Raw genomic sequence first — 23,266 nt, 5'->3', positions numbered from 1 at the left:
AAAAATACTACCATGATGTATGATTGCTTTATCATTTAAATAATACATCTTATTATGTTATCTGCATACCAATTGAGACCATACAGTTTTTAAATTGTGATAATTCTGCAATATACTGTGGTTAAGAATTATGGGGGTTAGATATTCTTAATCTTTAAGAAAATTATAGCATAATGCACCTTAATAATCCTAAAATAGCTTAATTTTTATTTAATTGAATATCCAGACCTGTTGTTGACGGGTTTGGTGAGATTCCCTTGTATAGATTAGTTTAGACTATGATAGGAAACAAATCTCTAAGCTGTCACACCGGCTGGAGAAGATGGTTCAGTCGGACGCTGCAGAACCCTGATCGGACGAGACTCGGCTCACAGACGCCTGCAACACTGACAGTCTGTCTGGGAGAGAGACTCCACGGCAGGAGAGGAGATGCACGTCCCGAGCACCTTCTCAAGACACGAGGCCTGATACATCCACTCAAGCATGTTCCTCCCAACTCCAGCTGACAGCCGCTCCGGCCGAATTAATATCAGGCGCTCGTATTGCGCACATGTTTTCATGTTTGTGGCTACAGATTGTTGCATGAGAATTTTCCTGAGCTAAAAATACACATGCGATTTGTGACTTCTGACCCCGGCGCTCACCCCATCTGTCTATAATAGGACAGTGCTGGTCTCCCAGATTGCCTAGGGCATGCACTCGGGGCGGTTGGGAGATTAGGTTTGGGGCGTGTGCATGTGCCCTCTGCTTCTCTACGTGGGCCGGAGCCCTGCACTGCATCTGAAATATTCATGCTGCTCTCAGGAGAGTTTCTTCCCTGCTCTGACTGTTCTCAAACTTTTTGTGCACCATTGCAAACATACTTAACTTTGATACGCAAATACAGATAAAAGAATTAACCAATGCAGCGCAAGTGATGTGTTACCGTTCTGGAGTTTCTTTGAAATATATTAAATGTGCCATTAAACCAGATGCCAAACAGGCTGAAACTTCCTCAGCAAAATTCTCTCTAAACTATTTTTTCTAGTTGGCCTGCTAGAGAAAACAGTTACTTTAATTTTCGCTATACTGTAATTTGCATTGCATTAATCTGAATTTAAAGGGATAACACAAAATTAAACGTAGTCATCATTTACTGTTATTTTATTGTAATTGGGATGCTATTATTATTAATATTACTGATACTATTTTTATAGTTTAAATATATTAATATAGATTTTAATTTAGTAAATTTAATATTTATTTCGAATTTTAATTAGATATGTCGATGTGTTTTATCTTTTTTATGTTTTTAATAGTTTTTATTAGTTTTTATGTACGTTTTAATTATTTTAGTGCATCAAGTTAAACTAAATGTTTTTTTTTTAGTTTATTTTACATTGCATTGAAAGGGATAATGAAATTAAAATTGTTGTCATTTACTTAACTCCAGTGCTATTTTAGTATAATTGAGATAATGTTATAGTTTTATGAATATTTTAATTGGGTTTAATTGTTTTATATTTTTTAAATAATTTTAATTTTAATGTTAGTTAAAGTTTAAGTTATAGTGATGTGTGTTTTGTAATTTTTTTAAATATGTGTATGTAGTTTTTATTAATATTTTGAATTAGTTTTATTTCTATATTTTAATTATATTCATTTTTATTTAAATTTTCCATATTTTACTTTTTAATATTTATTTATATTTTATATTTACTTTTAATTTTAGTTAACATTTTAGTTGTTTTAGTGTGTTGTTATTTTTTTTAAATGCCTATATAGTTTTTATTCATTTTTTTGTACGTTTCAAACCTGTATGCATTTCCTTCGTCTGAGGGTGAGTAAATGATGCCAGGATGTTGATTTTTTGAGTGTTCTGTCCCTTTAAGTTACCTAGTCTATTTTATACCCTACAAACGTGCCGTATCAGCCAAGCCTTTTGATTGGATCACAGCTTGTGATGTAAAGAAGAAATGCGATTATGCATTTCTCCAGGGTCTTCCATCTGTTCTGTTCCCCTTTTCCCAGTTGGGGGAAGGTCTCAGTATTCCCTGACGGCCTGCTGTCATCTGCCGCCCTCAGATGTTTGGCTTAACGCACAGACTCGCTCTTGAAATACACACACTCGCTAAGAATTACATCATTTACGTAAAATGCAATCCAACTTCAATCTAAACAAGCACTTTGTTTAGCGACCGCAATGCCAAAAAGTGTTAATTTGGCTCTGGGTTGTCAAACACATGTGGCTTTATTCTATCTGGGTCAGTGTTAATTGATTATAATTGGTGATGTGACTTTTGACAAGCGTCAAAACTGACCTTAGTGGAGAATTTGTGACTCTGAGTGTTTTGCTGCGCTGTCAACATTGTTTTAGTCTAAACTTGATGTATGTTCTCTTTAAATAACAGCGTTTGAAGCGGAGTTTGCATCCGGGGCTTTTGAGACGGATTTCTTCCCCGTGGACCACCACCACCTCAGCCACCGGCCTGCCCACCCTCGAACCCGGGCCGGTCAGATGGGACCGCAGTGCCAGCATCAAAGCACCTCATGATGGCCCTTCCAGCAGGTAAAAAACACTTATTTCTTATCCAGATGCAATAAACACGGCAATCTGTGTTTACCTGTAGACTAACTTCACAAATGAACACAACTTATAGCACACCCAAAATGAAAATTTGTTGAAATGTACTCATGTACTCAAATTTGCTGTACTCTCAGGCCATCCAAGATGTAGATGAGTGTCTTCATCAGATTTGGATGCATTTACTCCTAACATATTACTCCATAAACAGCTGATTCACTGCAGTGGTTTGATGTGGTGATAGCATCGAGCTTTAAGCATTTCTTCATGCTTTTGGTGACCAGCCCAGATCACTGAATGGACTGCAAAACGTGTTTGTATCTAAAATGCTGCAGTGATTCTTAGTGGATGTCTGAAGATCTATAGTAGTCTAAGCAGAGAAACGCTTCACAAACATTCATTTTGAAGCATTTCATGTGTTGGTTTATTATTTCAAACCTAACAAACACCTTATTCATGAAACGTTTTGTTTGAGAAGTACGCATGTGCAGACTAAACTGATGTGATATTTTATAATTTAATGCAATTTGTCCAAATACTTCCCGGGCCGCTGTATGTGACTCGTGAAGTGTTTTGAAGCAATAATACATACTTTGTGAAAATATGAGTCCACACAGAGTTTCTCAGGATTTATCTGAAAGCACTTTTATCCGTTTGCCCTCGTTTTGTTTTGTTTGTCATCATTGTCTCGTACGTTAGTGTTTCGCACAGCTGTTGCGGATCGCTGTCAAGCGCTTGAACTTTCCAGAGCTCCTCCACGCTGCCTTACTCACTCCGTCTGAATGTTTGATTCAAATTTTATAATGTCCTTCTTTGGGCATTTCTCCACCTTTCTACCTCTTATTTCAGCTCGAGTTATACAGACCAGATAAAGTTCAGCCCATTAATACTGATATCCAGATAGCCATCTGCACTGTGTAGACAGAGAGTTTAAAGAGGGTTCCTGGAGACCCGAGAGCCGGGGTCGTGTTTAGTTTCGGGCTCTTTTGAAATAAAAGCCCCGGTGAAAAATAGAGGGTCACACGGTTGCCTGCATGACCGTGTTGAGGCTGGTTTTAAAGTGGCGGGTCTCCTGCGCAGCTTCTTAACGGATATCTGTAGAGTGTTCCCACAGCAGGAGGCCTGTTTGCTCCCAGTTTTTAAAAGTTGGCAGGAAAATTCAAGTTTAAGTCCTTCTCCCAAAATAAGCCATTTGGACTGTTTTAACCCCAGAAAAAGTGCATTGTGAACTTTCTCATTTACAAGTTCTCCTTTTAAGAGGAGAACACACTATACACACTAAAATACCACTGCACTGGAGTCTTAACAGCAAAAACAGCATCTCTTTTGCAATAAATCAACATTACCACGTGAAACCATGAAATATCAATCATGTGTTTTCTCCTCTCCTGCAGTTTGGTGAGCAGTGATTCATGCAACAACTCGGCTATGCTCGGCCTTTCCAAGAGCAGGTCCATGTCTGCTTCATACACTGCCTCCTCCGCCACCAACCACATCTATAGCAAGAGCCGAAGAGGTAGAGCATTCTGTGTGTGTGTGTGTGTGTGTGTGTGTGTGTGTGTGTGTGTGTGTGTGTGTGTGTGTGTGTGTGTGTGTGTGTGTGTGTGTGTGTGTGTGTGTGTGTGTGTATGTGTGTGAGCATGCGTGTGTGTGTGTGTGTGTGTGCATGCGTGTGTGCGTATGTGTGAGTGTGTGTGCATGCGTGTGAGTGTGTGTGTGTGTGTGTGTGTGTGTGTGTGTGTGTGTGTGTTGAGTGAAAGGAGATAAATGGGCTCTGGCAGTGCCAGTGTGATTCCTCTGCTCTCTGACAGGTTACCCTTCTTCCAACATCTCACCTCTGGCTTCACCCTGCAACTCCCCTCCAGTCCAGGGCACTCCGCTCACCAGCCCCACCAACAAAAGCCCTTCAGTGGAGCTGCCGGACGCAGAGCTTCCGCCACCACAGAGCCCCCACAAAGCCTTAACCCACAGTCAGAGCGCCCCCAGCTCCAGCACCTCACAATGGGTGCCGCCACTTTGTAGCAGGTAAAACCCCTCCATTCTGTTGAGCCTCACACATTTGTGCACTGATGTTTTTGAGGGAAATTCATTTAATGTTTAAAGCAGAGCTTTGGGATCCAAAAGCATTGTAAAATTATCCAAAAATATTTAATAAATAAACATGCAGGTGTCGCGTCATCTCATTCTTATAGTTTAAATATTAATTTCATATTCATTCTTGCTGTAATGTATTACATTCTATTTTATTATATTTTCCAAAATATTTAATAAACAAATATTCAGCTAGACTGTCCTCAAAACTCAAAACTATGATTTTGTTTTTTTATATATAAATAATTTAATTCTCATTCTTGAAATATAAATTTTAATTTCTATGTTTGTTTAAAACACTCATTGCTATTTTTTTCAAATGAATTATTATAATTTTCAAAATATTTAATAAACATGTGTCCACAGATCTTAAATATATAATTTCATATTTGTATATGTTAATTCTCATACGTGAAATATTTACTTTCATATCTGTGTTTGTTCAAAAAAAAGCTTGCTGCAGTTTTTTAAACATAATTTTTTATTACATTACCCAAAACATTTAATAAACAAATGCAGGTATAGCAGCCACAAAACTATAATTTCATATTTGCATATTAATATCTTTCTCATACTTAATTTTGATATCCTATCTGTTTTTAACAACAACTCTTGTTGTTATTTAATTTGAAAATGGTATTATACTAAAGTCTAGTTATTATATTCACTTCATTTAGCTTTGAATATGAGCAAATGTTGTTTTAGAGGTAGTGTTTCAGTGATATTGCTGAAAGAATACACGATATGAGTTGTAAAAAGCCCAGCCTTTTATTAAAGAGTTACCCAAACAATAGGATCGACCGCAGTTGCGCAAGTCATTTTAAGTGTACTGGGAAATGTGTAGATTTTTTTCTTTTTGAGGAATTTTGCTTGTTTGGATTTGCTAGTTAATATTCATTTCGAGCCCAATTCATCACTCCGCGCGCTGTTTCCAAAGATCTGAGTGTATCCTGTGGCCCTGGATGTTGTACAAGAGCGGACTGCAGCTTCAGGCCATTATGTGGTTACTGAACAACCACTGATCATTAACTGTGAAAAATACCCAACATTGTGTTTAAATATTAACAGATGGACGAAGACAGTCAGATCTGCTCTCCCTCTCTCTGTCTCTCTCTCTATCTATCGGTTTTACTCACAGTGATCACTAATGTCCTGGCGATGGGACAAGGTCACCTTCCCCTTGGCCCGTAATGAATGCTGGGCACAGAGGAACAGCTTGATTAGGTTGTGTCTGGCCCGTTAATTCAGAGAGCTCAACTAAACAACAGTGACAACGGCTGGTCCTGCACACACACACACACACGTGTACAGCACACATCATCAGGGGTTAGTCACCCGGAGAGGACGCCTCTTAATTTCAATACAAAATATTAAAATATGCAATCATGAAATGCATACAGTATGCACGCTTCAGCCGTTTCCTAGCTCTCCTAACTCATAAAGCATAAAAACATGAAGCGTAATGAACAGATTCCAGTGCCTGCGATGACAGATAGTCTCTTTTTCTTGTTCTTAAAGGAATGTTTCCGAAGTCAACATGAAATGGCATTCGCAACGCATTTTTGTTTCATAAAGTGGCTTATTTCTGAGTGAAACAGGATATTCTGTGAGGGGAAAAAAGGAGATCGGGAATTGATTCAGTTCCCTGTGATTCAAATTTAATTGATTGTGAAAATGATGAAATTTGGTGAAAGCAAATAGCTGTTTTTATTATTATTGTTATTATTATTAATAGTTGTAGTTGCAACCCAAAAACTAATAAAGTCAAAGCAAACCTTTAATAAAACATGAAATAAATAAATCATGCACTATAAGACCAGATTTACTGAAAAAGTGTAAAAAGTGAAAAAGTGTATTATTATTATTAGTTGTTGTTGTTGTTGTTAAAATACAGCACAAAAGAAAATAACAGTAAAAATTTTATATATATATATATTTATATATATATATATATATATATATATTATATATATATATATATATATAAATATATATATATATATATATATATATATATATATAATATATATATATTATATATATATATATACTTATAACTTATATATATATATATATACGTGAAATTCATGGAATTTGCTGGGGTTTTTTTTATTCATTATTAATTTATTTGTAATAACATTAACTGATAAATCATGCACAGTAAAACCAGGATAATGTACTAAGAAAGTAAACTGGTGTTTTTATTATTGATGTTGTAGTTTCGTTAAACTGCAAAAGAAAAAAAGAAAAAAACTGCACCACAAACGCAAATAAATGCAAAAACCTTTAATTAAACTTGGAATGAATAAGACAGAAAGAAGGAAAGAAAGAGAAAGAGAGAATGTGATTTGATTTTATCCATTGATGAAAATGATTTTGGAATTTGATTTACTCCGTTTATGTATTATTAATTGATTTGATGTGAATGGATTATTGTGTGTGTTGTAGCTGTGGAAGACCGTACGGTAAACTGAGACACGTGGACGGATCCATAGACGCAGGAGATCGAACCCAACAGTCAGGTATCGCCACCGTCATGTGCGTTTCTGAATTAGCATTTAGATGCATTTCACTTATTATCCATTTTGCTGTTGTGATCTGTGATATTACAGCTCGATCCTGGATTGAATCTGTGAATTAATATGTAATTGGTGTCTTTACGAGTCTTTCAGAGCTGTCAGTCTGCTCAAACGTGAAATATGACGAGAGGCGTAATCAGGTTTTTTAATAACCTTACAGACGAGCCGCTGATAATGTCGTCAGGCTATGACAGCACCTATGAGACCAACCACAGTGACAGCAGCGACTTTGCACAGAACGAGGAAGACGGAGAGGGTCACATGAAAGCCTGCGGGACGTTCCCGTCTCCAGCGCTCGCACTGGCCGCTCTCATCCCAGCAGAGGTAAACACCGCTTTTGCAGGACAAATTGATTTTTTTTATCACTGCAATTTAGTTTAGGCAGGAAGATGTTTTTCAGTGTTACAAGCCTAGAAGCAGTAAAATTACACAGTATAAAAAAGTTATCTATAATGTACAAAAATACATCAATTGCATAATAAATAAGTATTTTACGTGCACTAGTGTTTTTTTTTTTGTTTGTTTGTTTTTTTTTTTTTTTTTTTGATCCAGTGAAACTAAAAATACATCATACATAAATACTTTTTATGCCTTGTTTTTACGTCTAAAGGGCCAGGATGATTAAATGTTAATTATTCAATACTGTATTTTATTAAACAATAAATGTCAATGCATAGATCACATTTTCTCTTTTTTTAATTATATATTTTTTTAATATTTTACCTTATATTATATAATTAGTAAATATTATTGCATATATTAATAATATAATAATATTATGCAATATAATATTATTGCATATATTATTAAAAAAAAGTATAAAATTATTGTTTATTAAAATTCATCAGCTTTGTGTATATTTTATTTGCTAATGTTTTATTACATCAACCACAATATTAGATATTATTAGATATCATATTATGTTTTGTATTATTATGTTTGTTTTTTTGTACTTTATATGTGTAAAGGTTTAGGCCAGGATAATTAAATGACTGAAATTGGACCATTATGATTAAAAAAATAAATTTAGTTAAAAAAAATAAAAATGAATGTTAGTGTATAGTGCATATTTACTTTTTCTTGTATAGTATTTTTCATCTCTTTTTTTCTGGTCAGTGTTATAGGAATTACATACTGTACAGTACATAAAATATGCAGTATGCATGCAGTCTGCAGAAATTGTATAATGCACAAAAATCCAGCAATAGCTTAGAAAATAAACAAGCGTTACGTGCAATTCTCAGGGTTTGTTTGTTCCTGTAGATCTAAACCGTCATCAAATTGTCATCAAAACTAATCACTGAGTATTTGATTTGTTTTCGCTGTGGTTTGTTGACAGACTCTTTTTGTGTTCTATGCCATTTTAACTACTCTCTGTAGTAGTTTCATACAGTATGTGCCACTTGATTTTCGTAGTAATTCCAGTTATGTCTAGTGGGTTTTTTGTTGTAAGATGGCACAGTTCATGATCTGAAATCATTTCCTCTGCAGGATAAGCCCATCTTGGCCCCGGAGCCGCTCGTGATGGTGGGCCTGGAGCCCCTCATGAGTCAGATCAACAACTGGAACTTCCCCATCTTCAGTCTGGTGGAGAAAACCAACGGCAGATGTGGCTGCATCCTCAGCCAGGTGAGACACTGACATCTAGTGGAGATCAGGAGTGCAGACACACTGACATTAAAAAATGCAAACATGACAAACACAGTGAATATATGAACAAATACGAATAATTAAAACTATTTGTGTATATTAAAATCCAATGTCCATTTGAGAACCCATAGCATTATTGTTTGGATCCTTTTGTTTAATTTCAGATGTGATTGAGGGAATTTAAGCTTTTTTTTTTTTTTTTTTTTTGGTTTAGGTGTCTTACCGGTTGTTTGTTGATACGGGACTCTTTGAGACGTTCAAGATTCCAGTGAGGGAGTTCATGAACTATTTCCACGCTCTGGAGAACGGATACAGGGACATCCCATGTGAGTCCTTGTGCTGCAGGAGACATGTGTATAGAAATATGTTAACAATGAAATAACTGATGATGTACAACAGATGCTGTGCGCAGGCAGCTTCACCTCTAGAGGAATAAATTGCCCTAAATCATCAGTTCTGCTGCTTTGTGGTGTGTTGTATTTCTCCCCTCTAGTGGTAGTTTACCGTATTAAACCTCGTCTTCCTCCACAGATCACAATAGGATTCATGCAACAGACGTCCTCCATGCGGTTTGGTACCTCACTACCCAGCCTGTGCCTGGTTTACCTACACTGGCATCACTGAGTGACTCGGGTAAGAATCACACTTCATTACAGTTTGGACGGGTTAATAAGGACATACAATGGAAATTAAAACATGCCTGAAATTCATAAGTACATATTTAGTTTGATTACTTCTTTTTATATAGACTAAATATGTGTACTTTCACATGTTTATATTTATATGCTCATGTTTTCTATGTTTATAAATGTGACACCATGGTCCTGTGAGGCATCAGTGCTATTTTAGTATCATTGAGATACTATTATAGTTTTTATTAATATTTGAATTAATACATTGAAATGTTTTCATTTCAATTTTAGTGTTTTAATGTTTTAGTAGTTTTAGCAGTTGTCTTTTTTTAGATATATATATATTATTCAACTAGCTGAAGTAAAAGCTTTTTATATTTTATTTTATTTTGAGCTTTTTTATATTTTCCATTTTTTTATTTCAAATTTAATTGCAGCTATTTTGACATTTTTAGTAGTTTATATATATATATATATTTGTGTGGGTATGTATTGATTTTCATTTGATTTTTTTTTTTTTTTACAAGCTGTGAAGTGCTGCTAAATTAAATGTGAACTGAAATAGTATTTTCATGTAAAACATACTCTTTTAATTAGAATTTCAAATCATTTCTTACAGGTGCATGAGACCTTGACTAACATTATAAGTGAACTTCATGGAAACAAAATAAAATGCTGAATATGTTTGAAGACATATAAAGATTGTTAATCACTGTCTCTGTCTTTAGACTCTGACGGTGGACTCGCTCACAGCCACTCAAAGTACCTGATGTCCAAGACGTATCCTGTAGAGGAGGAGGGTTACGGCTGTCTGTCCGGCCTCATCCCCGCTCTGGAGCTGATGGCGCTCTACGTAGCAGCCGCCATGCATGATTACGACCATCCCGGCAGGACCAACGCATTCCTGGTGGCCACCAGCGCTCCTCAGGTGACACACCACTCCATCATCACACAACACCTGGAAACAGCTGTTCAGCTTTCATTGCAAGGCATGGTTTTTCTTCAAGTGTTTACAAGGGAGCGCTTATTTCCTCGTATTGTAATATTAAGCACACGTCGTGCTTTCTTAGGAATCATAGAGGTACTTATACTAATACAGAGGTAGAATTAATGACTAAAGTACCTTCCATAATAATTAATAATAAGGGTTTCAAATATGTGACTTAATCAAATCAATATACATATACATAATAATTCATTCACCTATACATATATGTGTGGAATATTGTATGTGTGTGTATATATATATATATATATATATATATATATATATATATATATATATATATATATATATATATATATATATATATATACTGTATATATATATATAGTACAACAGTAAAATTGTGAAATATTATTACAATTTAAACTAACAGTTTTCTATGTGAATATATTGTTAAAATGTAATTTATTTCTGTGATCAAAGTGGAATTTTACTCCAGTCTTCAGTGTCACATGATCCTTCAGAAATCATTCTAATATGCTGATTTGCTGCTCAGTTATTATTGGTGCTCAGTTTTTAATAATGGTTCTTATTATTATTATTAATAATGTTAAAAACAGTTGTTGCTGCTTCATATTTTTCAGAAAACATTTTTTCAGGATTCGTTGATGAATAGAAAGTTCAAAAGAACCGCATTTATTTGAAATAGAATATTTTGTAATATTATAAATGTTTTACTGTCACTTTTGATTATTGCATATTTGATGAATAAAAGCTTTAATTTCTATTTTAAAAACATACACATACCCCATACATTTTAATGGAAATTATATCATGATTTCTGCATAAAAACTAAGTAGCATAAATGTTTTAAAAATGTATAATAATAATCATGCTTTTTGAGCAGCAAATCAGTATATTAGAATGATTCCTGAAGGGTCATGTGACACTGAAGACTGGAGTAATGATGCTGAAAATAGAGCTTTGCATCACAGGAATAAATTACATTTTACAATATATTCACATAGAAAACAGCTATTTTAAATGTAATAATATTTCACAATATTACTGTTTTTGCTGTATTATTGATCAAATAAATTAAGCCTTTGTGAGCAGTAGAGTGGTCTTTAAAAAACATTAAAAAATCTTCATTATTACAAACATTTGACCAGTGGAGTTTGTGTGTGTATATATATATATATATATATATATATATATATATATATATATACACATATATATATATACATATATATATTATATATATGATATTATTATTCACAGCAGTTGTTTTCAAGAATCAGTAAATGATCACATTGTTCTGGGGCCTTGAAACATCCGAATCACCATAAAAGTCTTTTGTGTGTGTTTGAAGCTGTGCTTTATAATGACCGTTCGGTGCTGGAGAACCATCACGCAGCGTCTGCCTGGAATCTCTTCATGTCGCGGCCTGAGTACAATTTTTTGGCCAGTCTGGACAACATGGACTTCAAACGCTTTCGCTTCCTGGTCATCGAGGCCATACTGGCCACCGACCTCAAGAAACACTTCGACTTTCTGGCTGAATTCAACGCCAAAGTGAGCACCTCTGATATTAGATATACTTATACAGAGCAATTAATGCTGTGCATTTTATTCATTTATGTATTTTGTGTTTGTAGGTGGGAGATGATGGATGCTCGAGCATCGATTGGACTAATGAGAATGATCGTCTGCTGGTCTGTCAGATGTGTATTAAGTTAGCGGATATAAACGGTCCGTTGAAAAGCAAGGAGCTTCATTTGCAGTGGACGGAAGGCATCGTCAATGAGTTTTATGAACAGGTCAGTGTCTACTCTTTGATGCATGTTTACGTCTGAAGTCATTTTCGAGCTGTTCAGTCACAGCAGAGACAAACAGGAAGCTCTTACGATGACTAAGTGCCTCACACTGATAGTAAGAGACTGTGATCATGCATACACGTAACCTCACACTAACTACGCAACTTCTCGGTATCATTCACATCAAGTGGATGGAGAGGATGGCAAGGATACACTGTTGCCTAGCAACCATCCACATCCTCCTCAAGTGGTGCTGAAGGAACACATTCACAGCTGTATTGAGAAAGCAGGGCAGAAAGTAAGCAAAGTTTTACATCGGTCCGGTCTGCTGGAAATGATGTTTTCAGTGGAGAACATTAACAAGCAAAACAAGCCATTCAGTGATGATAAACAATTAAATCAGGTGATATTTGGCCAGTTAAAGTTGTCATGAAATCAATTGGCTCTGTTTACTTTGTTGGCGCACATTATTCTAAAGAATAAAATGTTCATTATCATTCATCAAAACATTCTTTTCATGTTATCTTTTTCCTTTTCAAACTCTCATCTTGTCCATTTAAAATCCTTTATCACTCAGAAATATGTCACATTAGATGAATAAAAAACAAACGCATCTGCTTTATTAATACTTCTTTTTTTAAATAAATAAATAAATAAAATCTAGTATTTTTGTTTTCCAGTACAAATATCTCAACATTTTTAATATATAAAAGATTTACTTGAGCACCTAGATGACAGAAGAAATTTCAAGTGTTGTTTTCTGAAAAAAATGTAGTGAGATTATACTTAAAATGAGAAAAAATCAATAGAAAAAAATTATTTTTCTGACCACACTGATGGATTTGTTTTTTATTATTATAATTATTATTTTTAATATTAACTCTCTTCATTTTTCAGATAAGTTAAGATTCTCACAGTTCTGTTTTATATCTCACAATTCTGTGACAGATTTTTTTTTTCACTTCACTCTGATAAAATTTTTAGAAAACAAGACTTTTCTTAATTAAATTTTCTTCTCAAGGAAATGTATCTTGATTTAAGAATTTTCAGATATTTGTAATGGAGAGCAATACAAAAATGCTAAGAAAGAAAGTAATTTCTCCCAGTATATGAAAGACATCTGCTCTCGTCAAAATGCTAAATGTTTTAGCGTTTCTCAAAGAGTCAAGGGCTTGTCTGGATGCCAGCGATGAGTAATAAAACACCTCGTCTATTATTGTGAGGAACACAGAGTGAGGATGACCCAGTTGTGTCAGGACCCCGTCACTGAGCTACAAAGCATCATATGACCACCCCTGGCCATATTCAGAGCATTTCAAAAAGGGACCAGAAATTAAATGCTTCAAAGGAGCTTGTTTTCCCCTCCCTGTTTCGTTTCTTGAATGATTCATTTCTCCAGCACTTCTGAGTAGCACCTGACAGAACACAGCGCACATACATTACTGCCCTCTGATGACATCACCGCGCGGTTGCCATGGCAACTTGAGACCTTGCCTGTTGTTATGCAGCTCTCATTGTTTATTTCCAGGTACTGCGAAGCATAAGTTTTCATGTGGACTATATGATCTCCTTCCAATCTCTGATTACTTACTTATTTCGATACTGTAATATGAAATAAATAATTAAAAAGCCCAGACCTTGCGTGGTTGGGTGTATTTCCCCCGTCCATGGGAAGGTTGACCTAGTTTTATAGCAGTCGAATGTCTGTGAAGTGTGTTTCGCTCCTGAACTGGAAAAATCCAATCAAGTGTGTGACTCTTCAGCTGTGCTTGAATATACTGAGCATACTGTTCCCTGCCTGGTAATATCGTAATTTGTTTAATGTAATAGATGAGTATAAAATAGCTGCTGCATAAATAGAGTTTTATTTTAAAATATTAACAAAAATGCTTCAAATCAGGCATTAATCGGATCAGATTAATCTGCATTATATAGAACATTTCTGAATTGAAATTGCAACATCACTGAATGCATTTCTTTTGTCAGGATATATTCTAGATGTGATGCTGCTTTCATATGCTTGTTAATATGAGGAATGCTGTCTGGTGACATCAGTTTCCACGATGCTCTTCATCCAAATAAAACTGGAGAAAGGAGTGCAGATGAAGGACAATGTTAGTTTCAGATGATTTAATTTGGTTTCAGAAGATTGGAAGCTTGTTTACACCACAGGATTAAAAAATAATAATAATTAAAAAAAGGTAAATTAGAAATAATTTTGCATGTCGCTTTGAATAAAAAGCATCTGCTAAATGCATTAATGTAGATGTAATTGCAACTTTTTTCATTTCACAATTTGGACTTTGTTTCTTGCAGTTCTGAGAAAATAATTATGCAATTCTTAATTTTTTTTCTGCCACTTAATAAAAAGTAAAAAAGTAATTGCAACTTTTATCTCACAATTCTGACTCTTTTTTTTTTCGCAATTGCGACTTTGAGAGTTTATGTCTCATAATTCAGACTTTTCCTCTCAGAATTGCAAGTTTATATCTCACAATTCTGGATTTATATCTCACAACTCTTCATTTATATTTCAGTTCTGCATTCTGCGTTTGAAAAAAGTCAGAATTGTAAGATAAAAAGTCACAATGACATTTTTTTATCCTGTGGCGGAAATGGACTTCCATGTTACAGCAACAAAAAAGGATTTCAAATATTATTCCACTTAGAGTCAATATGAAACTATTAGAAACTGTCATTGGGAATTGATTGGATAATAGAAATGGGCGTTCCATTCCAGGGCTTGAAGCCTAAAAGTCTGTTCAAATCAAGGGCAATATCTATAATGATAATGATAACTATAAAGTTTTAAAAATTGTTATAATTCTTGCAGAATAGGTGAGTCCACACCATAACCATAATGACAAAGAGGAACGATATCATTATCAGTTATAAATATCAAATCACTTTCAGACGGATTTCTTCCATGTAATGAACACTGACAGCCAATCAGAGACCATCCTGCTTTAAAGAGCTTGAGCATTTAAAGCAGCAGGCGAAAAAACTGCAGCATGCGTTTATAATAAGCAGAACAATATTGTGCATTAGTCTGGATGCTAATATAGTTATCTTTATAGTTACTGTTCTTGGTGTGAACGGGCCTTTACACATAATTCTTTCTTTCTTTTATATGTTAATATGCATTGTCTCTTCATTCTGGTGTTTCAGGGTGATGAAGAGTCCAGTTTGGGCCTTCCCATCAGCCCCTTCATGGACCGCACAGCACCGCAGTTGGCCAAACTGCAGGAGTCCTTCATCACACACATCGTCGGGCCTCTCTGCAGCTCTTATGATTCAGCCGCCCTCATGCCTGGCCACTGGGTCGACCCTCTGCCCAAAGAGGGCGAAAATGCTGAGGAAGAGACGGATGAAGAGGAGGAGGAGGAAGACACACCAGAGGAAGATGCCTCCACCAGCTCAGAACTTTCCCGTGAGTTCACGTTTTGCCTCAAACTTTGCAGATCAAGGACAATATCTGATCCAAATTGCATTAATGTAAGAGCACGGACTCAATTTTAGATTCGTCCCTCATTCAAACTGAACTGAACTTAGAATACGTATATACTGTAAGATACAAGATGTTTAGCCAATTAGTTTTTAATATCTTTTTTAATATTAAATATTATTTATCAGTATGGATCAGTATGGATTTAAGCAGTAACGACATTGTATATCTGATTTTTTTAAATATAATTTTTCACTTTCTTAAGCAACATTTAATATACAAAAATAATAAAGTCATCATTTAACGCTGCTTGTGTGTGTGTGTGTGTGTGTGTGTGTGTGTGTGTGTGTGTGTGTGTGTGTGTGTACATATATGTAAAAAATTAAATACTTCTTTGCATTTATTTACTTTATTGTATGAATGTGAAATTACTTTTTATGTGGATCATTGTGTATTTAAGCAGTAAAAACAAGTTATGAGATAATAAATAGGATAAAATGTCTTGGGATTCATTGAACATCAACCTGAGATAAGCACCGATAAGCTATTACTAAATATAATGTAGAAACTTTAATTTTCTGTAAAGATGCTTTGCATCATGAAAAGCGCTATACAAATAAACTTGAATTTAATTGAATTATATATGTGGATCAATGTGCATGTAAGAAATGAAGACAAATTGCATGCCTGATTTGTTTTTTTGTTTTTTGTTTTACTTTTATATGCAACCTTTCTCTACAAAAACAAAAATCATAGTTCAAAGTTCTTGGTCTGAAGAACCCATTAACACTCTCTTTATTTACTGGGTTTATTGTAGAGAAACCAGCACCCAAGAAACGACGGAAAGTGTTCTGCCAGATCACCCAGCACCTGCTGGAGAACCATGAGATGTGGAAGAAGGTCATTGCAGAAGAGTCCCAGAGCCAGACAGAAGGGGAGGAGTCCACACGCCTCACAAACACCCCTGAGCCAATCCTAGCCATCGATGAGGAGGAGGAGGAGCCAGGGAGCAAGGAGGAGCCTGCAGACGACCAGGAGGAGGAGACAACTGAGGAGGAGGAGAGTCCTGTACCTGACGAGACACATGAAACAGAGGAAACAGATGGTGAGACTGTAGAGGAAGCGGCCGAGACTGCGAAGAGAGACACGGTGACTGTAGAAAACGATGCGGAGCTAATGGGAAAACGAGAGGAAGACGAGAAAGAGGATCCGGAATGAAAGACTTGCCCGTTTTAGACGTTGTCTAAAAGCTTTTTATCGGCGAGACTTCTAAGAAATGGTTGCCAGCACATCACTTAGACACAACACTGTAGATGCTTGGGGAACATGTGCCTAAAGGAAACAGGGTGGGGTGGGGTGGTTCGGGATGAAGGGTTTGAGTAACAATGAGCAGGCGGTGAACTATTGAGGTTTGATTCTAAAATTGGCCAGGACATAGAGTTCTCCAGGGGGGTTCCTATATTTTCTAGACTTACGTTGGTCAGTTTTCAAATCCTTCTGGCGAAGCCCTCTCCAGCTGCACCTTAACCCCCAAAACTACGACAGGGGTCCCAATGATCTGCGGCGACACGTTTTGCAGGCTCAACAAGCATTTCCAAGGAGCTTAGCGTGAAAGTCGGGAACGAGAAACCAATCCACCGTGACTCTCGCCGGTTCGCGTATCCCATCATCGGCAGCGGACGAAAGCAAACGCTCCAGAAACTGCATGCGGTTGCGAAAATGCTACGAAGAGATACACTTTGTGTTTGCGTGTCTGTCCCGCCATTGCTCTTTCTTTTTCCTTTCCAGAGCATCACTATAGCAAACGCTTGCGCCATTGTCTCATTTCTGAAGGCGTCGAGCCGAATGCTTGTCCTTCTCTTCCCTGACCGTTTTCCCTCGCCATTCCATGAACTGAGATTTTACGTTTCTCAGGATCAGACTGTTTTCTGATAACTATACAAGGAGTCATTGGTTTTTACAGACTTTCTTGCAACTTTCTAATCTTTTGGATCTTGAATTGTGGACAAAGGGTATCTTTAGTTGTTTTGTAAACTGTAACTTCTTTAAGACGCCAATGGCCTTTTAGCCCAATCGTTGTTTTACCAGGTGATTTGATATATATACACATGCATAGGACGTGCAATAGTACATCACGTCATCCCTAGTCATTGGTGTACCGTCCGAAACTACAGACACTCTTATTCTCCCCCTTCTGTTCTTGCATTTAATTGAGTTTTGAGAGCCAAGAAAACTGCTGTAGCAAGTTTGGCTGATCAAAGGTGCAAACTGGGATGACGGAAAGGCCTCAGGCTCCCACAGTCGCATGTTTTCCCTCTGAACAAGACTGTGGTTACGCTTTACATTCATCTCACGCTGCAGCCGCGGTCGTGCAGGCAGGCGTGTGAGCGACTGCGAGCTCCTCAGCCCAAGGAATGAAACGACGAACGCCAACCCTCTCACATGAGAGCATGTGCCGCACATGAGATACGCGCACCGGTCGACACGGCTGTCCGCGCTCGCCTTTGATGTGCCGAAAGAGGCAGATTGCTCGCGGCGGCGAGATGAAACACTTCTGCGGGCTTAATCACCTCGAGTCCGATGTCTAATCGGATGCCTTCAGTCACTTTGAAGGAGAGCCAATTAAAAACACCTAGGTAGGACACGGCGGTCATGTGCTCATCTTTGAAACGTCCCCTTCGATCGCAATGCAGTGTAAGCCTTAATATTATCAGGCAATGTGGTGCAATGAAGTCCGTCCGGCGAATTATTTAAGCAATACCGACCCTATGTGTACAGCAGATTGGTAGCATTTCTAGTTGCACTTTCTTTTGGTTGCTGTGTAAATCTCACACAGCTCAAGTGTGTGTGTGCCAAATATGACTTCAAATCCATTCTCCCCAAAGTATGAAACACCATCAGGAGCATGTAAAGGCCATGTATGCTTGTGAGTATGTGTGGCGATGCAGTATGAGTGCTTTTTATTTGTACATGGCCCTAATTTTAGAGGGTATATAATATTTGTGCATTAGGCCGTAGATTTGTAATCCCAGGCCAGAAATATTAACCCTTTGGTGCATGAGTTATTAAATCACTAATTAAAAGTCTTAATGTTTTTATTTCCTTTTTTAAAACAAAAATATATTAATTCCCAGTCTAATAACGCATTTTGAGAGCACTACAGTCCACTCCAATAAGAGATAGTAGTTGTTATGTGGTGCATTACTTTTGTTTGCCATTTTGAATTTAGGTTGCTATAAAGCAGAAAATATAAAAAGAATTGCCACAATGAATTATGGATAAGGGTTAAAAGTCAACACCTTAAAAATGACTGACTAGTGTAGTGGACATCATGCATCAAAGTGTTAAATTATACAGGTGTCTACGCTGTGTATTTCCCAAAATAAAATGAACTTATCGTAATAATAAAATCCCCCTAAATAAGCCATCATACCCCAAATCAGAGATATTAACCCTTTGGTGCATGAATTATTACATCACAAATAAAACTATAATGTTTTTATTACTTTTTTAAAACAAAAATATATTAATTCCTAGCCTCTATTTTTTTTTCTTTTTTGTTTAAATAATGCATTTGAGAGTGTTACTGAGCATTGCATTAAAAGATAGGGATTGCTATGTGGTCTATCATTTTTGTTTGCAATTTTGAATTTATGTTGCCATAATAAAACATAAAAAAAGGATTGTCACAATGAATTATGGATAAGAGTTATCGCCTTAAAAAATGCTTTTAAAGATCTGTCCACTGTAGTGGACATCATGCATCAAAGTGTTAAATTATACAGTGAAAACTACTGTATATTTCCCAAAATAATATCATAACCTACAATCAAATCCTGAGGAATAAAATACATTATTTCCCAATTTCACTAAGAAATATGTGACATTATGGAAGAATCTATTATGCAATATAGCTCCGCCCCTTTCATCTTACTTTTACTCCGTTTGAGAAATTTCTGTCATTAGTGATTAGCATAAGAGCAGTGAGGACGTGGTGAAGAGGACTGGGAATTACCTGACTGCGAGTCTTTGACGTTTAAAGGTCATTGATACTGATCAAAGTGTTTCAAACCCAGAATCATCAAAGATGCCCAGATTTGCTTCCACCGAGAGAGTATTCAGAGAGACTCAACAAAAACTGTGGAATTAGCCAGCGAATCCTACACGTTTGATGCGCTCGCGCGTGCGTGCACTGCATGATTGCGTGTTTTGGCATGGCAACATGCGTCTCTGTCCTCCACCGTGCCTCCCATCAGTGGGTTTTCAGCTCTGATCTGCGTTCGGTAGCTCTGATTCAAGATTCTCAAGTCAGAGTGGGCAGCACAAATTTTTTAACGTCGTAAAGTACCGGTTTGGATGGGTTCATAATGGCATTTTCACTAATTTCATCTTTTTTTACACGTAGCAGATGCCCTTAGGAGTGAAATAAATTACAGTCTGTACAGTTAGGCTCAAAATCCTGTGCAGGTATTTCAGAAATGCACGATAACTTGCTAGTTTGTGTGTAAAGTGTAGTCTCCTCATTCCAAATCTTTTTGATTGTCAGTATAGACGGTTTGACTGGCATGTCAGGTTCACCGGATGTCGACACGAGAGACAAAAAAAAGGTTACACGTCACATAAGAGGCCGATCTTTTGATATTTTTCCTTTGCATTTCCTGGTCAACGCTCGTTCCTTCATCTTCAGCTGTACACGTCTGATAACCATGTCCACTCGTTTCGTTCACCTCGAGAACCAAACAAGCTTTACACCTCTCTGAGAAAGAGAAATGAGACTTGTACGTTTTTTTATATAGTCTGCACTTCACTGACAAAATAATTATTTTTCTTCTCACTTGTATCTTGCACTTAACACATGTAGCAATACCTATAGAAAGGGGAACTGTGTAAATCACCAGTATTCGTAAAGTGAAATATTCATTTTATCGCTGATTGTTGTTCCATTTTGTACAAAATGATATTGTGTACAGGTTAAAAATGAAACAAAACAAAAACAAAGCCAAAAAAAGGGACAAAAAGATGAAGACGACAACCGAAGTCTTTTAGATAAACATTATTTATTTTTACTGTTTTGTAATTTAGACACTATACTGTAGCTCCTCTATTGCCAGACTTACTGGAAGTGCCTCTTGGTATAATGTAACATACAGAAAATATATATTGAGATTATTAGAACCTGTCACAAGCTGAACATTGTGGATGTTGTAATGTGAATACAGTTTAATAATACGAGTGAAATACCTGTGGTATTGAATGTCTCTGTGTTCTTAATTGTTTCTTTCTTGCGTCATTGATTTTCACCCCTCATTCAAGACTAAATAATCTGAAGGTTTTCAACTAAAGCTCAATACAATGGGTAAAATGTCAAATATGCTTACAATTATGTAGGTGTTTTTGTCTTGAAAATGGCTCCTGTCTCAATCGGAGTCAAGGTAAGATCCCACACACGTTATGCCAGGTCAAACTTCTCTTATATTAAAGGAATAGTGCACTCGAAAATGAAAATTTGCTGACAATTTACTCATCCTCAGGCCATCCAAGACAAGTTTGTTTCTTCATCAGAACAGATTTGGAGAAATCTAGCATTCCATCACTTGTTCACCAATGGATCTCTGCAGTGAATGGGTGCCGTCAGAATGAGGTTCAAACAGCTGATAAAAACATCACAATAATCCACACCACTCCAGTCCATCAGTTAATGTCTTGTGAAGAGAAAAGCTGTGCGTTTGTAAAAAAAAATAATAATAATCGATCGAGACATTTTCACTTCAAACGTTACTTCTTGTCAAAATGCAAGTCCATAATCCATAATAATGCTTCCTCCAGTGAAAAACTTGATCCCCTGTTGTCTCTTGCATCAAAATCCATCCAAATATTTGTTTAGAACTGTTTTGGACTGTTTTCACTTGTAAACAGTGGTGCAGATTTCTCTCCTGATTCAGATGAGATTACTTTTTCACTGCAGAAAGCAATGTTATCAATAGAAGACTCCTATTTTGGCTGGAAGAAATGGTTTGAAGTTTAAGTGAAAGTGAAAAAGCCCCATTCTCAGAATTTGTGCTCTGTATTGAAGTTTATCAAGGGTCTCACCTCAGTTGTGGTATTGAACCTGTGACCTTTTGTGTTACAAATCTGACTCTCTAACCATTAGGCCACAACTGCCCCTAATGTCTTTAAAAAAAACTTCACAAGACGTTAACTGATGGACTGGAGTGGTGTGGGTTACTTGTGGATTATTGTAATGTTTTTATCAGCTGTTTGGACTCGCATTCTGACGGCACCCATTCACTGCAGAGGATCCATTGCTGGACAGGTGATGTAATGTTCAATTTCCCCAAATCTGCTCTTCAAAAAATATGCACTCAACAACTTCACCAAGCTCATTTAATTCACTAAAAGTTCAGCGCTTAGCTTAAGTGTTGATCTATGTTTAGGGTGCTTGCTTGCCAACTTGATGTTGAAGCATTTCAATGAAGAACAGAGTTCGATGAATTAGTTGGTGTTCAGCAACTGTTATGGCTGTTGGCACATTGTTTGCTTGTGTTCTCAAAGAGCGTAGAGAAAGGACACTTATACAAGTGGATTATGAACAGGCCTTGAGGGATTGCTTTGAACTCATTATTAGCAGATTTGTCTAAAACCATAGACTTCTTTTTATGCTGACAGCCACAATGTTCTGAATCAACCCTCTAAACATCAGCTTTTTAGATGTACAATGAGATCCATGTGTTTCCTAAAGCTTGAGGTATGCATGATTCATACTTGCACATCTCACTGTATTGTACAGAAGGAAAGGACATGGCAACCTTTAAATGCAGCTCAACCCATATGTCTTCAGGAATCAAGGGTTTTCACCTAATGGTCACTGCTTTATTCTCTGGAACCTTTAAACAGTTTGCAATGTGTACAGAAAGGCTACTGTAATGTGGGCGATTGTTGTGGTAATTGTATCCTTTCGAAGTTCACAAAGCCAAGGGTTTGATTCCCAGGGGATGCAGGAACTGATAAATGTAGATCTTGAATGCAATAGAAGTTGTTTTGGATAAAAGCATCTGCTTTATGCATAAGTCCAAAAAGGGTTTTTTCATTACACATTTCATTAAGCATAACAGTTATCTATTGACCAAGTAGGTAAAAAAAAAAAAAAACCTTGCCTTACATAGATTCATAAACCCTGCTGAAAAAAAAAACCCAGCATATGCTGGTTAAGTATGTTTTGTGCTGGTCCTATTCTGGTATATGCTGGTCCTTTGCTGTTATGTTGATCCTTTGCTGGTTTATACTGGTCCTTTGCCAGCACATGACCAGCATAAACCAGCAAAGGACCAGAATAAACCAGCAAAAGGACCAGCACATGACCAGCATAAACCAGCAAAAGGACCAGCACACAAACATCACAAAACACCAAAAGGACCAACACACTAACACCATATAACACCAAATGACCAGCATAAACTAGCACATGACCAGCATAAACCAGCATCCCAGTGTCAAAACATACCTAACCAGCATATGCTGTTTTTTCAGCAGGGAATGATTA

At 36.5% G+C, this 23,266-nt stretch overlaps 1 protein-coding gene across 3 annotated transcripts in view; it reads left to right on the top strand.

The window, feature by feature from the left end:
• LOC109109602 (cGMP-inhibited 3',5'-cyclic phosphodiesterase A-like) overlaps positions 1 to 20,975 on the top strand; it is a 42,733-nt gene extending 21,758 nt beyond the window's left edge. For 2 of the 3 annotated variants that reach the window (XM_042738126.1, XM_042738119.1), the window contains 13 exons: positions 2,391 to 2,548; positions 3,958 to 4,079; positions 4,375 to 4,588; positions 7,103 to 7,176; positions 7,394 to 7,557; positions 8,725 to 8,862; positions 9,098 to 9,209; positions 9,415 to 9,516; positions 10,244 to 10,443; positions 11,836 to 12,039; positions 12,123 to 12,284; positions 15,450 to 15,711; positions 16,544 to 20,975. In XM_042738126.1, coding sequence (XP_042594060.1) covers positions 2,391 to 2,548; positions 3,958 to 4,079; positions 4,375 to 4,588; positions 7,103 to 7,176; positions 7,394 to 7,557; positions 8,725 to 8,862; positions 9,098 to 9,209; positions 9,415 to 9,516; positions 10,244 to 10,443; positions 11,836 to 12,039; positions 12,123 to 12,284; positions 15,450 to 15,711; positions 16,544 to 16,944 — 2,313 coding nt within the window. In that variant the 3' untranslated portion in view covers positions 16,945 to 20,975. The remainder of the gene's footprint in view (positions 1 to 2,390; positions 2,549 to 3,957; positions 4,080 to 4,374; positions 4,589 to 7,102; positions 7,177 to 7,393; positions 7,558 to 8,724; positions 8,863 to 9,097; positions 9,210 to 9,414; positions 9,517 to 10,243; positions 10,444 to 11,835; positions 12,040 to 12,122; positions 12,285 to 15,449; positions 15,712 to 16,543) is intronic. The other variant, XM_042738130.1, reaches the window with a different exon arrangement.
• The last annotated feature ends 2,291 nt before the right edge of the window (positions 20,976 to 23,266 follow it).

Source organism: Cyprinus carpio, chromosome A4 (assembly GCF_018340385.1).
Source record: "Cyprinus carpio isolate SPL01 chromosome A4, ASM1834038v1, whole genome shotgun sequence".
Taxonomy (NCBI): Eukaryota; Metazoa; Chordata; class Actinopteri; order Cypriniformes; family Cyprinidae; genus Cyprinus; species Cyprinus carpio.
This window is presented reverse-complemented; position numbering and strand designations above follow the sequence as displayed.